Consider the following 17,984-nt stretch of genomic DNA (forward strand, 5'->3'; position numbering starts at 1 on the left):
ATTTTCTCCTCCACCAGTTTTACACACTGATTTTGGATAACTTTTCTTACTCTACTTCTAGTGCAAAAATTCAAGCTGTTCAGCTTGGTTTGATGGCTTGTGATCATCCATCTTCCTTTTACTATATTCCAAAGATTTTCAATTTGGATAAATCAAAGAAACATTTTTAAGTTTTAAGTCTCTTATTTTTTTCCAGAGCTGTAGTTTTTACTGTGCATGTATTTGTTGCACAATACAATAGTGCACCACTACTTTCCTAAATTATACTTTTGCTGTCAAACAGGGGTTTTGGTTTGTCACATCACCATATTTTTTCATCTTCAACTCAACCATTCACACTATTAACAGAAACTTGAGTAAATGTGCTCAAACTGTGTCACTGTGTGTAGTATAAACATTTTTGGTGCTATTAAGAAAAACTAAAAAACATTTCTTAAAAATTATTCAAAAAGAGATTTTCTGCAATACAGAAACAAATCCTAACAAAATTAGAAGTGTATTTTAGAAGTGTATTTGTACTAGAAATCAGTAGATGCATTTATCTTTGTTTCATATTTCATAAAATTCTCATTGCAAGAACATTTTAATGAATGAAGCTTTACATATTTAACAAAATAACCAGCCAAAATGAGTCCCTGTTACAATGTACAGATAATTAATTAAGCAGTTAAATACACTCTAAAAGGCAATCAATAAATAATTTATACTTTACATGTGACATCAGCTTTTCTGCTCTGGTTGCCAAGTTTCTACCTTATCAAAACTATAAACATAATTAATGATTTAAAATTGTAAAAGTACTTGTGCAAAAATAATATGTTACATCACCACAGATGCATCCTATTAAATCTAGTTGTTTTTCAAGTATTGTGTTGATTTCATATTTCCCTCATTTGGCTTTTAACGTTTTCTGAGATATGGAGCATATAATAGTGAAGGACCAAAGACAATGGCCTTTAATCTAAGTGCTGAATATGATTTCTTAGAAGAGGGCATGCCCTGGTATATGTATTTAAAATGATGTTCATGCATGCAGGGTAATCTCTTTAAGTGTTGCTTTTGTGAAAATATTTCATGGTAAACTGAAGAGACTGCCCTGAATAAAGTGCTGCACTGTTATTTGCACATGAATAAAATATATTACATCAAAGTAATTATTATCAAAATTAGATAAAACTAAAAGACAATGATGTGATATATTTTATTCATGTGAATATGAGGAACACATTTGAAAGTCATTTCAGTGCAGCACATTATTCAGTGTGTATAATAACTAGGCTTGTTGGAGCTAATGTTAACAAAGCACAGGGCTTACACTGAGTGGCCTTCATAATTATGGGCAACATTTCTTAGAACTCTGAGTGTCTCCTTGAAATGAACCAAGGCTGCTTGAGTGTTCTGTAGCATCCGGTATCATTTGTAAGTTGAATCATTTAAAGTAGGCACCAACACTTATTCTGGGATGCTTGTCTACTTATATATTTAGTTCTTAGATACTTTCAGTGATTTAAAGAGTAGTTGTGCAAAAAACTAAACTTAAACACTAAACATCATTTATTGTTTATCCCAGATGCAGTTAAGACATTTACTTCAGTATTTGATGCTTTTTTTTTAGATTGCAACAGGAGTGGCTAAGCTATCATTGCTAACAGACATACTCATGTCACTCACCCTGGTGTATATATGTCAAAACCATAAATTATTTATTTAAAAAATCTATATAGTAAAAAACAAACCCTTATTGGACACTTATTGGTGCATTGTGGTATGGCTTTGTTGTAAGCTACTACATCACACCAACTGCTAAGCTAATGCTGCGTTAGGTTTACCTCAGAAGTCAGTCAGGATGTCAGAGCTGACAATGACATTACACCCGAGTACACAGCATTCCAGTTAGAGTTATTGATAAATTTACACTTTATTTCTTAACACTTATCACTTTTTTAAAACAGTTAGCTTAAAACTGTTGAGGTATTTATATCCCAGGTTAGTAATGTAAGCTATACTAAGGGATAACAATGCATTATGTAGTATTTCATGCACTCAGACATCTTAAAGAACCACTAAACCCTAAACCATATTTTTTGCATTAATAGCTGAAATGTGTTCTGTAATGAAACATACCAGTCCCGCTTAGAATTTATATAAACATTTCCTAACCTTTAAAAAAAATGCTTTTGTTGTGGTAATTTCCGCCTCTGCAGCGCCCTCTCAAAATCAACTGTGCAATAGGTCAGGATGATGTGTCCCTGCAGATCAGTCTATCAATAATACCGCCCCACTGCTGACGTTTGACCATCTAGGACTCACAACTTTCAAAGTGCTGATTGGCTGTTGATGCAGCTCAACCGAACAGCTCTGCCTGCTGATCTGCCTCTAAACCCATACATCACTTCACTCAGTGCCCCTCCCAAACTTCCCCTCCCATTTTTTGCCTTTTTTAAATATGAGCCAAGGGTTAATGCCCTTTAAAACATGTCCACAAATAGATGAATGGACTATACTGTGCATATGATTGATTTAGTAAAACAAATGTAAAATCGCTATTAAACTCTTTAATACTACTGCTTTATAACTGTGTATGTGCAGTGCATCCATCTTAGAATCTAAGCTTGCAGCTGTTTGGTTCTTTTGAGTTTCTGAGTATGACATCTGATTTCTGGAGGTATTTCAGTATTTCAGTTTTTTTCTAATTGGAAATTACGATATCTGATTTCAAATGGAAACTAGCATTAAAATGGACCAGTTGAGCAAAATGCCTGCCTAACCATTTAGCTGTGTGGAGTGAGATTTTTATGTTTTCATGTGTTTAAAACACATAAAGATCTGGCTGCATTTTGACAAAAGTAGCAAGCAAAATAGATAATTAATTTACATCCTGAATATGCATAGCTGATGAATACACCTTACTGATAGAGCAGGAAAGTAGTATCTTACCTTAATCCACATCTAGGTTAAATCTAAAGCTCTATCAGGATAGGATTAGTTCCTCAGGGGGTCCTGGGGTAGTTTTCTCTTTTATGGGGGGTCCTCTGTGATTTTATTCTCGTCCAGATCGGCCATGTACTTGTTTTTAATTACAGGCTAAATTACCTACTGTTTTTCACTGAACTCCATGATTGTAAGGTCATTTTAGTTCCATCTGGATTCCCATCTGTGAGTTTCATCACCTCGCGTTTAATAAAATAGCTATTTGTCCACTGCCACACACCATAACTACACTTTGGACGCATGTTTCCAGTAAGATCCACGTAAACACAACAGCGAGTGGAAATGGAGGAGCTACTGAGCGTGATGTCATGTGACCCGAAAAGCCAAAAAACTCACTGGTCCTCCTGTTTTTTCAATTGTAGTCCAGATGCAAAAGTTTTATCACTGAGTAGAAGTGTGAAATATTTTTCTGAGAAACTAATCCTGTCCTGATAGGGCTTAAGGCTACATATACTCAGCAGGTAATATTCTTATTAATGTGACTTATGGCTTTTTATTTTATGGCTTATTTTAACACTGTAATTGCAGACAAATCTTTAGAAATTTCTTTAAACACACAGAGTTAAGCTTTCAGACTAAGTTACATTACCGCATATAAGATATGCATGAGATTTCAACACCACACATAAAAGTGTCCCAAAATGGAGCTGCAAATGTCAGATTCAATATGTTTTGCTGTTCACACCACCGTACAGATAACACATCTGTGTCGGATGATGTAAAAGTACTGAAATATTGAATATGCCTTCTCAAGAAAGTATAATGTTGTGTTTACTCAACTACAGGGGTGTATATGAGTTGTGTTTGGTATGGTGGTATGGGGTTACAAATTAATAACTTCACATAAAAATGAGGAAAAATTGCAGCTGTGCCACATCTCACACAAACAGTAAGTAAAACACACACTTTAATAGCAAAATCATATTTACTCTGACTTCAGAGTTTTGTCCAAACCAAACTCCTTAAAAAATAGAAGTGACTATTTAAACAAATATGTGTTATAATTAGCTACTTTTGTACACCATTTCATATAAAAATAATATTAAAAGACGCCAAACAAAACACACAAAATGTGTTGTAAATTCCACACATTGGACTCAGTTCAGTAAAACCTGATCAAGAGAATGAAGAACTATAGTGCTAAAGTATCTCTGAACCTCTTATATTAACATCTAAGGTATTCCCAGCTAGAAACTGTGGATTGTTTTAATAACAATGACATTTACCTTTCAGTAAAAAAAAAATCTTCTGTAAAAATTCTGTCTAGTCCAAAACTAAAACCAATCCCTGTCCAGCAAGACACTCCTGAAGACTTTAATCAATCAAATCCTAAAAGTAATGGAGATGTGTATTGGGTAACAACACAGCATAATCCACAGCATTGAAGCAACACCGGCAAATGTTAAATTAAGGCTTGTAAGGAAATATCTTGTTTTGACATATCTTGCAACATCATGTTTTGCAAAAAAATAATTGATTCTCAAAAACATTGATCATTAATTGATTCTCAAAAAATATTGATTTCGAATTTTAAATTTTAGATATAAGGATTGTATGTCGTATCCCACCTCCTCACTTGACCTCACCTCACTCTCCCAATCTTTCTCTGTTTCTCAGTCTCTCTCTCTTTCTCTCTCTGTCTATCACACACTCACACACACACACACAGCTACACCTAACACACACAGTGTTCAATGAACCCCATGACCTCGAGAACGATTTGAACAGATATGAAGTGGGTAATTCAATGAAATGGTTTTCATTATAGCAGTGTAGGCGTTTCATAAACCTAAGGCAAATGCATCTTTCATACTTACTCACTTCTACACCCGCTTCTGTTAAATCAACACCTATAATAACTGTTTTGGATTTATCCAGATATTACTGAGATAATGAAGGTGTTACTTCAACCCTGTACACTCCCAGCATGAACCAGAGGTTCACTTGATCTGCATTACTAATTGCAAGTGAGGTAATAGTGGGGTCTAAATATCTGAGATCACATTATATATTTTTTATTAAAATCTAATAATAAACACGGTCCAATAATTCTGTGGGTAAAAAAAATGGTTTTAATAAAATGACCATTGCATTTATAAATTAGGATATATATGTTGCATAAAACTTTTTAATGTAAATAAATCTACAAAAAAAGCAAAACTGATTTCTCCCAAAAGGGAGAAATGGTGGATATGCAGTTATTTGTTGGAAATTATCAATTGTATAGTTACGTAAATTAGGTAATACTTTAATTGTTAATTTTCTGCTCTTAAAAAAAAAAAAATTCAAATCTATGTTAATGTGAGCTTTTCAACTGTCTGAGCTCCTCAGAGCGGAGATGGATCTGAGCCCCTCATCAAATTTTTGTTGTGAGTTTGTTCAGCTCCACTGTAATCATCATTATGGCAAGGATTGGACACACATCAAACACATTCTGAAATTCGTTAAGTTACGTTTTTTACAGAAAATATTTTTTTTTTTGTTAAATTAGGAAAAAATGTTTTTTTTTGTTTCAGTGGTCTTAGACTTTTGGACTCCCTGTTGATATTGGATGGAAGGGTGTGGCATTATGACTGATCTTTAATGAATGGCTGATCTTAATTGAATGACTCATCTTAAATGAATGACTGATCTTAAATGAATGAATGACTGACCTTAATTGAATGACTGATCTTAAATGAATGAATGACTGATCTTAAATGAATGACTGATCTTAATTGAATAACTGATCTTAAATGAATGGCTGACCTTAACTGAATATGAATGACTGATCTTAATTGAATGACTGATCAAATGAATGAATGACTGATCGCAATTGAATAATTGATCTTAAATGAATGGCTGACTTTAACTGAATATATGGCTGATCTTAGTTGAATGGCTGATCTTAGCTGAATGATTGATCCTAACTAAATGACTGGTCATAACTGAATGGTTAATCTTAAATGAACGGCTGATCTAAATTATAATGAATGGCTGATCTTAATGAAATGGTCGATGTTAAATTGGTGGAACTCCCATTTTAACCAGTAACGCGCGCTCACACACACTCCCTCTCGGGCGCCTTGCTGCTCTTTGAGTCCTTGGTCTTCCTGAATAGTCCGGAGACCCTCAGCCTGTAGCTGGCGGCCAGTCTGCGCGCGGATCGCCTCAGCTCGCCCACGAAGCAGTAGCAGAGCGGGTTCAGCGCAGAGTTGGTGAGTCCGAGCCACTGCGCGAACGGCCGGCCCTGCAGCACCCACTCGTGCTCCACGCGCTCCGGCACGCCCCCCCGGTCCGCGGGCATGTGGAAGTCCAGCCAGATGTCCACCACGTACAGCGGCAGCCACGAGAAGGTGAAGAGCAACACGAGCACCAGCACCATCTTGGCGATCCTCTTGCGCGTTTCCAGGCGCGAACCCGAGCGGGTGAATCCGAACTCGGCGGCCTCGTGCTTTGCCCCCCAGAGTTTGCGCACGGTGAGCGAGCAGATGACCAGGTTGAAGAGCACGGGGAAGGCGTAGAGCGCGCAGAACAGAAGGAAGTTGTAGCCCTGGCGCAGGCGCGCCTCCGACCAGCTCTCCACGCACAGCGTCACGGAGCGCGCGCCGTCCGGGAGCTCGAGCGTGCGCGTCTCGTTGGTAAAGAGCAGCGGCAGGCACAGTCCCGACGACACGGCCCACACGGCGGCGATCACGACGCCCACGCGCGCCCCCGTGAAGGCGTGGCGCGCGCGCAACGGGCTGTGGACGCCGCAGTAGCGGCTGAGTCCCAGCGCGGCCAGACTGAGCACGCTGGCCGACACCGACACCGCCTGCACGAAGGGCACCGCGCGACATAGCGGCTCCCCGAACGGCCACGCGCGGTGCACGTGGTGGCCCAGATTGGCCGGCATGCACACGCACACCACCAGGGTGTCGCACGCTGCCAGGTTGGCCAGCAGGCGCCGCGTGGCGGAGGACGCGCTCCTCATCCTCAGCACCTTCATCCTGCTGCCCTTCCTCCCGCCACCCAGCGCAAGCAGAGCCGTCACGTTCCCCGCCAGACCCGTCAGGAACGAGGCCACGTACATCAGCGCCAGGAGAACCGTGCCAGGCTCGCGCCCGGAGAACAGCACGTCCATAGGGGGGAGGTGAGGGTGAGGAGGAGGAGGAAGCGGAGAGGGAGGTAAAGGAGGGTGAGCAGGAACAGACGCGCTGCTGTTGTGGCTGCTGGGGGTCCGGAGGGACGAGTTGGAGAGACCTGGGGGTCCCGATGTGGCGAAGAGGCTTGAAAAATTCATGTCCTCATCCTTTCAGCCTCGTTTCATTAATTCAAACTCCAAAAACAAACAAACCACAAAAAATGGATTTAAAAATAAAAAATACACCTTTCCATTAGATGTTAAAAACGATGAATACACGTTTTTTTAAATGTTAGAAAAGTGAAGAAAAAAAAAACTCGCCAAAACGCAGTTGGTTTAAAACGTGTAGAAAACAGGATTAATTTACTGAGGAGAACGGATTAAACTAAACCAAACACACCTCGCGCTCTTCTCCATCGTGGCAGGTCGCGCGCGGCTCCGGTTCGGTGTGTGTGAAAGTGTGTGTTCTCGCCGCTCCTCTCTGTCTGGAAGCGCTGAAGAGAATCGTCTTCGTTTCTTCCACCCGCATTCAGACAAGCCCCGCCCACAATGTGCAACGATTGACTGCTCGCATTTAAGGTGGGTGGAGAAAACTTAATAGGTAATAAAAGTATTACAGTAAGCATTAGATTATATTATAATAAATAATAGGCTGAATAATGTATATATTTTTTATTGACGAAAGAATTTTTAGACACTTTACAAATATACTGTACATCCCCAAATCATAAAAAAGTTGGGACTGTATGCTTATGATATAGCCTGCAGTGATTTTTTAAAAACTTTCATTAAATTGCAGACAAGAAAGATAAGAAAGTAAAGAAAATAATACTTTAATAAATGAAGGTCAGTCAATCAGAAAAAAAGGACTTTAAAAGCATCCTCAAGTGCATTTGCAAAAGACCATCAAAAACATGATGAAACTGTCTCTCATCAGGACTTCTGCAGGAATGGAAGACCAAGAGTTGTCATTGTTGCACAGGATATGTTCATCAGACTTAGAAACCACTAGTCAACAGCACCCAAGATAAGAGCCTACCCAAATGCTGTGCACAGTATTTTGGTTTATTTAGCACTTTTAAGTTACTACATGATTCCTTATGTGTTCCTTCATAGTTTTAATGAATTCAGTATTAATATACAATGTAGGAGTTAGGCAAATAAGTTTTTTTTCAGTGGTGTCAGACTTTGGACTCTACTGTTGATGGTGGATGGAAGTGTGTGACATAATGAAAGAAACTACATACAATGTATTGTGTTCTTGGGTTTAAAAACGTATTTTAGAGATAATTTTAGAGCGCTGGTCCCATTCACTACCACTGTGAACAATCCTGTGAAAGACATTACACACAAATCCACCACTCTAAATGTTAATTAAAAGTTGGGATAGGGCAAGCTGTGATGCAGCATACATCTTAGGTCTCAACAACATATGCTGCCTTCAAGACCTCATCTTTTCCAAGACAGTTTAAGCAATTTTCAAGAGGACATTCTAACCACATGCTGCACGCATGATATGTTGTATATGCATCTATAAAAAGAGCAAATAGAAGTATGTATTTGAACTTTCCCTTAGTCCCAGGATAGTTAGTCCCAGGGATAGCCTGTTGTATAAAACACACTAGTCTGTCCAACTGTGGTGGTGTCTGGCCAAGCACTGATAAACAGTCTTATATAACATATTTGTAATTTTAATCTTGTGTTTCATTTCTTTCTATTTGTCACCACTGAAGTATTTACTAACAGTTCTGTGATACTGATTCTGTGAAGTATCACTAAAACAATTCAAACAGCAGTCAAACACAGAACTGCGCTCGAGAGGCCAACAGATATAATATTTAGTTTGAGCAATGTAGTTACAATGTTGCACCAAAAATAATAAACCAGTAATGAATTACTGTTCCTATACTGATACATAGGAAAAATACACTAACATTCTTTATGATACTAGTTCCTGTCCCATAACTTTTGCCACACTGATAGTTGATAGCTGCTTAAATGAGCTTATAGTTTGCAAGTGTTACCATAAAGTTTGAAGAGTATGGCATTTATATTACTTTATTTGGAGGAAAAATAGGTCTGAAACAGTTAAAATAGATGAAAAAATGTAATAAAAAAACTGAGAATATTTTATTACATATTGTTGCGCATATACATATTTTATTATTTTAGCTTCAAAGTATTAAAATTTCAACACAATAGAACATTATATTTATTCTATGGATTACTAGCATTGCGTCAGATGTGGCTTTGGTTATTAAAAAGATTGGTCCACCTGCAGGTAGAATGTTAAACCAAATTCTTCCCCCTCATTTTATTTGATGGAGGCTTTCCTTGTGACATTATATTAAAAAAAATCAACTTTTTAAAAAAGAGAACTGAGTTTATGTTTTATTAAAGTATCAATAATGCTATCTGCTCAACAACCACAAAGCGCAATACCCTGTGGCTATTGTACTTTCAAGATGTGCATGAAGGCAACTGGAGAACGAGAAACTATGAATAATTCCATTCTCTGTGATTTCAGTGTTCATTTTTATCAGCAGGAACACAGCGTGTTTGAATTTGCTGTTTCACTAAACTAGCCAGCATGCGTCACATCTTTTCTACCTCCTACTGTGCTCAATAATAATGTGTTTACTGGTAAATGTACATTTTAAGGCTTCTGAAGAGTTGCTAGGGCCGGAGTCTGAATAGCATGGCCCTAAAGGACAGTGCAGTTTGCATGCAGAAGTTTGAGCACTTTTGCCCAAATGAACCATTTTGCTGTTTTATTGAAAACACTGTCTACTCACAGTCTAATCCACACATACGTAATGAGACATAACACACAATATTTTCCACAAATCCTAATTCACAGATTTAAAGGCTTGCAGAGGCTTGGATGTTATTGACCAAGTCTCAGATCTTCAAATCAAATGAGAGAAGTATCCAACTTTATTTGGGAACTGTCAGTTGAATCAAATTTCATTGCTATATAAATTATCAGAGTCGCCAAACACTGAAGAGTACTAATACTCATTAAACATGGACCTCTAAACAACCGTCTGAAGATCTGAAAACAAAAGATATTAGGGCCCATAGGCAGGGGAAAGCTGCAAGAAGCCTGTGGTTTTGACAATATAGAATTTAATACATGCACCATCTTTCTTTTTAATAATTATTTTTTTTCCCATTTTCTTCCCAATATACATGGCCAATTACCCAACACACTCATTACGACTCCCCCTATCACTAGTGATGACCCAACACTAGAAGGGTGTAGACTAGCACATGCCTCCTCAGATACATGTGAAGTCAGCCACCGCCTCTTTTTGAACTGCTGCTGATGTAGCATTGCAGAGTAGCATCACAGCACACTCGGAGGAAAGTGCAGCGACTCGGTTCTAATACATCAGCTCACAGACGCCTTGTGCTGCTCGACATCATCCTTTGGAGTGATGTAGGGAGAGAGAGCCGATGGCAAGCTACATGAACAGGATATTCGAATCAGAAATCTCCAACATGCACCACCTTTAATAAAAAACTGTAAAATCAAGTAAAATTCATGAGAGAGCTTTATTTACAGCAGTGCTTTTAAAAACAATTACACATTCTAAAACATCCGTGATGCGAAGTGGTGTGGGATGTATTGGCTTACCTGTCTGAAACAGGGCACAAACCTCTAATAAAAAAAGTTAAGAAATATCTTAAAGATCTTAAAACAAAGAGTAAAACCGACTAAAAGAGCAGTTTGGACCAGTTGTGCTGGTGTATGTGTGTGTGTGTGTGTGTGTGTGTGTGTGATTGTTTGAGTCTTTGTTGTGTTATCCAGTCAGTGTGGCATGGACCCTACAATTATTAAAAAGGAAAGAACAGGTAAAGCTGTGGAGGTAAAGCTGTGGATAAAACTGCTCATGTGCTGGCAAGAAAGGCAAATCTATTTGACTGACAAGAACCTGCAAGGGGATTTAACTGAATCAATATTGATGTTTCTACTGTTACACAAACATGATCTTCATGGAAAGGCAATAACAAGAAAATCTTACCTGCAAACTCAAAGTTCAAATATGGCACATGTGTGAATGGAAAGATCTATGTATGGCAAATTAATAATGTTTTAGGTTTAAAATGTTTTTACTTAGAAATTGATCTAGTCATTCACAACAGGCCTATTTAGGTTGATAGATCTCATCAAGGACACTCGTTCGCTTGTTTCATCAAGCTCACACTCGTTAGCTTGTTTGTTCAATCTGGCACTACAATCTGGCAAAATGTAAAAATGAAAATAAAATTGACATATACCCTTTAGAGAATATAGACATCCATTTATTAAATGTTGATTAAAAAAGGTCCCCAAAAATAAATAATGTGCAGTAATGCCTTGTGTTTTCTATTGAAAGTTGATAGTTATAGTTATATGCACTAATTATGTCCCATACAATTAACTATTCAAAGAATCATTGAATTATATTATTGTGCATTGATCCAATGTCCATGATGAGTGTTTAATAGACAGAACCTGAAATATTTTTGTTCTTATATCTATTTAAAAACAACAAAACAATGCATCTTTAAATCAATATTTAATTGATATAGCAACTGTTTGAATCAGGCTTATAGTGCATTTTAGTAAAACATTAAATACAAAGAGGGAAAAGGGTAATTTACAAAGACAAGGCAAATAAATGACATCTTATATCTAGATGAATAGTATAATATGAATTAATTGCCATTGTCAAAAAAAATTGCAAAATGACAACGTTAAAGAAAAAGACAACTCCTACATTTAAATGGAAATCAATGTAAAAAGATCTTTATGTAAAAAGAACATATATATTAGCCCATTCATCATAAATTGACACAATGTATAGAACAAGTGCCAAATGTAACATTTGTCAAAAAGTACAATCAGTAATATTCATAATATTTTTTATTATTATTCACAGTATGATTATCAAACTCAGCTTTAATTATAATCATATGCGAAATAGCCTTCTGTTCTGTTTTGGAGTTTTATTACACAGAGAGAGGGACATGACCTTAAACAACATGTGCTGCACAGACTGATGTGAAAGTGAATCTTGTGGTGAGAGCAATAGGGTCCTAATAGACTGTCTGCTGCTCACACACACACACACTATGAAAGCTGCATGCTGCGAGTGCCCACACTGCACTTCAAATTACAATCCTAAGAAACACACTGTCTCTATCCCGAACTGACCCACACACAGTGTGTCGATCATGGTGGGCACTGCTGTTCGGAATGCTTCAGCATCTCACAGCCGAGTGTGTTTCTCCTCACATTTTCCCCTGCCAGATGGGATCCCTCAGAGCAAACATTTACACCCATCAAAGAGAGTTAAATATAACATCCTGTTATCTGTGCACTGCATTCTGTTATAAAACACACCGTATCATATTGTTCATTTCCTGTTAAATACAGATGATTTTACTGCCTATATTAAAGCTATTAAAGCTCAGTCAGAAATGTACCCAAATTTCCCCCCAACTCCAACCAGAACATGTTTGGTGTCCATGATTGCTTCTTTTCCATCACACTGGAGTTTATATAGCTAACACATTATAGACGTTTATCTATGCAAATTAGCACTGCACAGATTGCAGCCCTAAATCATCATCATACACTTGACTCAAACCATACTGAGCTGTTAAACAGTCGCAATTAAACACATAATAAATGGTCTGTTAACCTGCATATACTGATAATACAGAGTACAAGAGTATGAGTACAGCTGGACAGTGCACTGAATAGCTGAAAGCAATAACGGCCATGAGCACTGACTTTAGAGGGAGCTAAAAGCATTGATGTAAGCCCTGATGATGCCAGTGGTGTAAAGGTCAATTACTCCCCAAGTGAAGGGGAGCACAGGAGCAAACAGTCAGAAATCATTCCACTGACTGTAGTAGAAGAGAAAAATGTCCCCGTGTTTGTACTCCAGTCCGGAATGCTGCTAACTGCTATTTGCAACTTTGATTGAACAGGCAGAATAATGCTCACAAGAACATAGCTGTAGTCGTAATTGTGTAAAATCCTGTAATACTACTCCACCACACCGGTCCACATGCTCGCTTCACTTTCAGTGACAGTTTGGTATCTCTTAGCTTGTCCAGAAATGGATGTGTAAAAAGGATCCTAATGGTTGTTTAAAGCATAAATCATGCTTTTAGACATTTAGACAAATATCTCTTCTCACATAATGTTGGTTTAAATGCAGCTGCACTGAGTGTAGTGTAGGGTCTGTGTGCACTGGCCTTGTCATCAGGGGATTCCAGTCTGGTTCCCCAGTGATTTCATGGCCATCTGTGTCTGAGGAGTCCCAGAGAGCACAACTAGCCACACTCTTTCTCTGCACTTACTCTCCCAGCACTGGTAGCAGTGTGTGTTGTGGGGAGCCCTATATTACGATACTAAGTTAATACACCAGCCCAAGAGAACAAGCTACTGAGAACTCTTAAAGTGCCCAGGTAGTTAATCAAAAAACACTGTTAATACACACAGTATGTATCACGATACATGGACTGACAAGCTGCAGACAAACCAAGTCTCCCTGAAGCTGCGGAAGTCTCCCGCATTTCGGTAGTGGCTCCCTGATGCCCGCGAGTCACATATAATCTCCCGGAATTCAGAACGAGTGCCCCAAACTGCACACAGGCGACAGACTTTTTTTCTCTAATCGCGTGTGGGAAGGAGAGAGAGAAAACCGAGAGGGTTCTGATTGGCCTGTTCTCTGCAAAGAGTCTGTGAGACCGCCAATCAGTTTTTAGTGTGGGGGGGGCAGTGTTTTCAGTGAGCGAGAGAAAGCAGATCATGGCAGGGGCAATATATATAACTATTGTAATATGATATGAAATGTTTTTGATGTTGTGGCTAGGGGTAACCTCCCTGAAATCAACTTTTTCAACTTGGGATGTCTGAAGCTGTGCACTTTCAAAGTTCTCTGTGCCTCATTTTAAATGTGGAGCTATTTTGAGCTTGTAGATGGTGTAAAAATAGTAAAATGTATTTGCATGATGGGCAAGGCTATGTCCTTATTACTAGTATTGTGAGCCTGTTAGGTGTTTTTCGAAGCACAAAACCGACAACATCACACAAAGGGCTCCTGTAGCCATGATTATTAGATTCTTTGCTCCGCTTCCGTGATGACCTACGAACTTACGCAAGGACTTTTCTACGTGGACGATGATTGGTCGGTGACTAAGGTGTAGTGTTACCAGTTATCCGAGTAAGACACAAAACAAAGATGAATAAAAGAAAAAAAATTGTATTGTCCGTGATTGGCATTAGGGGTGAGGGACACACCCATTTTGCAAAATAAAGGATGTCAGGGGCCAATAGCGAAATAAGAAACTTTTGTGTGACATACAAAGATTTTTTTGTGTGTCTTAGCTGGTCAATTTAGAAAATATTTACTTAAAATATGGAGTAAACTCTAACCAAACAAAGTAAGTGCCAACATTTTACATACATACAGTAGTTATTTACTGTATGATTTTACTGCAAAGCTCTCGCTGCTCTCTATGATTCCAGTTAACAATCAGTTTAATCCACTGATGAAGTTGGGAATCGGGAAAACTTGTCTGCTGGTGGTGCAGGAAATTTCTGTCATTTCAACACAGAAAAACCAGTCATGTAAACGCAGCTTAACATATTATCAGAAAACCCACAGGGGCAGCAGTAGATATTAGCATTATTGCCGTGCTGTAACAGTCACGGTTTGCCTCTACTTATTACCGAGATGACCTTGCAGTAACCTTACAGATAATACACACATTTTGAAATGGCAGAACCTGTGAAAAACAAACTTTTAACGTCAGAGTCACGACAGATTAATGCTTTAGAGCCCCCGCACTCATCCCTGCACTCCACCTGAGGGAGCGCAAAACAGCATCACACATGAGCTCAAAGCCTGAGTGCTAATGGTGTGAGTTAAAAGCAGACGCCGACTCTACTTCACACACTCACACTGAGAGATAAAAATGGAGACGCTCTGTGGGTGGGACTTTAATCTACTCAAGTGATTACGAATAAGCAACAAATAAGCCTGCTGCTGTCACAGTGGCACAATACAGTATGTCCTTATAGGAAGGTAAAATTAAATATGTATATATGTGTGTGTGTTTGTGTGTGTGTGTGTAAACTGTATACAGAATATATAATCTGTAAAAAAAGATCTTTCCCAAATAACATTACTGAACTTAATATATTTAATTATATTCCAATGATTTAACTCATGTATTTGTAATAAAGCTCTAATTTTGTATAAAAGACACTTAAGTAAACTACACTCCACCATTTTAAGATCTACAGCATTTTCCCTTTTGGTTCTGTGCCTCATTTATTTGCATAATGGGCATGTCACCCACAACTAACTAACCATCAGTGTGCAGTTTTTTCCCACCAGGGTTATCTTACCCTTGGTAAAGTTAATATTACTACACTATTCAAAGTCAGAGCAACTCAACTATATTGAGTAAATAAAGCTGTGCTTTAGGTACACTTAAATAGTAGACATTAAGTAAACATGTTGTGACACTAATTATAAGCAAAATGTCGTCCTTCTGTAGAGTGTATGGTGGTTCATTGGATGGAGGTAATAAAAACATTATATTCCAATATAAAACATGAATGTTTTGGTTCTTCCTTATCTTTTATAGAAATGAAAGTATGTTTAGATGCTAAGTGAGTTATGTTCATTTAAATTGGTAGATCTGCCCCCTTCTCCTAGACCAAATGTCTTAGACTACTGTACAGTTCACAGTTCTACAGTTTTTCAACGAAAAAAAACAGTTATTTACTGTATGATTTTACTGTAAAAAAAAAAATCAGCAGTTGGTTACAGTGCAGTCATCAGAGGGGCTGGAACTGTGGTGGTTTCACTTTTGAAAGACGCTGTAAAGTCCATTCTTTTCTACAGCCATTGGTATGTTCATCTTTATTTTTTATAGAATGTAGAAAACAATTGCAAGACCACTGATCTGTGCTTCTATTCTGTTGCTGATAAGGTAGGTCAGGTAAAAATATGGCAAATACTTCAATGCTTATCATCTTCACAAAACATTAGCCAACTCAAGTGGATAATAAGTACCTCCTTAATGACATTTGGGTCATAATAAAGGTTACTGCAACCTGCAAAGCCCTTTATTACTCATGGCAGACTGGCTGCTATGAAACAGAATGGCTTCAAGTGAGAATTGTCTCGGTCCTCTTTCATACATCTCTGCTCAACAACTCAATGTCAAAAGGGTTTAACTACAAAATCATTACATGACAATGATAGGGAGGGAGAGAAAAAATCTATTAGCTGTTGGAAGAATAGGTTAAAGGCCTGGAAGCCTAAAGCTGTATGAACTGTCAAACAGTTCTATAACTATAGAGCAAAAAGAATAGAGCCTAAATATGTAGAAGATGGATGAAGAAGTGCATGTCTAAACCCTCTCCAAATGTCCTGGAAATTGTCTTATAAAAAAGTTGTGTAACCGACTCTCCTGTTCCAACTGTATAAAACTGCCAAGCTCACTGAAACACCGTAGAGTAGAGCACTCTTAACACAGTGCGGCCAAATATCAACTTTCAGGAAGCTTATGTAAAATTTCATGGCATTAGCAGTTTTTGCAGGGCATTAATTTCCTGCATCGTCAATCTCAGGTCTTCTCTGTAGTAATACTGAGATGAGTGATGGGACACTCTGCAGACTCCATCACTCCTCCAACCATGCTGCTCACAGCCTGTATCAGTCATTTTAACCTGATGTTCTTTGCTAAATCATAGATTATGCTTTAGGTATTTACCTGGAAAATGCACGGCTAGAAAAGTGACCTGGATGTTTCTAAACAGACATTTCAACATAAATTAGTGGTCAGTATACAGCTGTGGTCAGAAGTTTATGTGCAGGGTATGCTTGATATATATCACAGTTGTGGGGAGTCACAGCGGTTACACCCACAGCAGGAAAACACTAAAACAAGCAGAGGTACTCTGGTCTCATGACCAGGATTAAGAACCACAAGGCTTAGTGTATTTCACTGGCATTGAATTCAGGTACATAAAAATGTCAGGAAACCCTTTCTGCCCGCATATTAATGTCCACGGAGCATTGGTTCTTTTATGTTTTCGAGGTCTCTTTATTAAGTTCGACTTTCATTTTTAATTTGAGGGAAGAACAAGCATTTGATAGAGAAGTTTTATTAATTTCACTGTTGTGATTCTCATTTCTTACCATTGATATGCCTAATAATCATCTTAGCAAGATCTTGGGATTTGACTGAGGCACAACAAAGTCAGCTCTATTCTTCTTCCATTGTCTGTGTTTTTTTAAGCATAATTTATTGGGGGGGACTGACTAGATCAGCTCATTGGGGGGGCGTCATGTGGGATGTGGAATGAATTGGTGAGATGGCACTTCATTTTTTTCCTTTTTTTCTCTGTAATGCTGGCGGTGAGTCATTAATCCTACTGAGAAACGTCCCAGGAGGTAGCGTGATGCATTGTGCTCTGGGACAGATATTAGACTGCTCTCTATTCACAGCTCAGCTCTGACATACAGTCTGATGCTGAAGAACAAATCAATCCCCCACAATACACCTCATTTACATAGATCTGAGAGTGTAACAGATGCTAGGTAGAATGTGCGAAAGCTTGCTCTAATAAAATAGTTACATGCTTTTGAACTACTTGTCTTCATGTCTTCATCATTAACACCTGAGAGTTGCATTAAATGGCAGAATCATCAAAGTGGGTTGGAGGGTTGTCAAGCAGGTTTTGTGGTGTTAGTTTTTAATTTTTTTATGTGGTTGTTTGGTTTTGACCACTAACCATCATGTTGTAAACTAGGCAGAGATTGTGCCTTATATAACTTCCATGGCCTTTTCACAGACATGTAATCATTTG

The 17,984-nt window shown here is 38.3% G+C and overlaps 1 protein-coding gene across 1 annotated transcript; it reads right to left on the reverse strand.

The window, feature by feature from the left end:
• Positions 1-4,007: 4,007 nt before the first annotated feature.
• Positions 4,008-7,360, reverse strand: LOC103043629 (gastrin/cholecystokinin type B receptor). Its single transcript, XM_022669417.2, has one exon. The coding sequence runs from the start codon at positions 7,250-7,252 to the stop codon at positions 6,032-6,034; it is 1,221 nt and encodes a 406-aa protein (XP_022525138.2). The 5' UTR covers positions 7,253-7,360; the 3' UTR covers positions 4,008-6,031.
• Between the last annotated feature and the right edge of the window lie 10,624 nt (positions 7,361-17,984).

The sequence above is a fragment of the Astyanax mexicanus genome, chromosome 15, assembly GCF_023375975.1.
Source record: "Astyanax mexicanus isolate ESR-SI-001 chromosome 15, AstMex3_surface, whole genome shotgun sequence".
Taxonomy (NCBI): Eukaryota; Metazoa; Chordata; class Actinopteri; order Characiformes; family Acestrorhamphidae; genus Astyanax; species Astyanax mexicanus.

Coding starts and splice junctions, on each gene's coding strand:
- LOC103043629 (XM_022669417.2), bottom strand. CDS start 7,252: ATGAATTTTTCAAGCCTCTTCGCCACATCGGGACCCCCAGGTCTCTCC.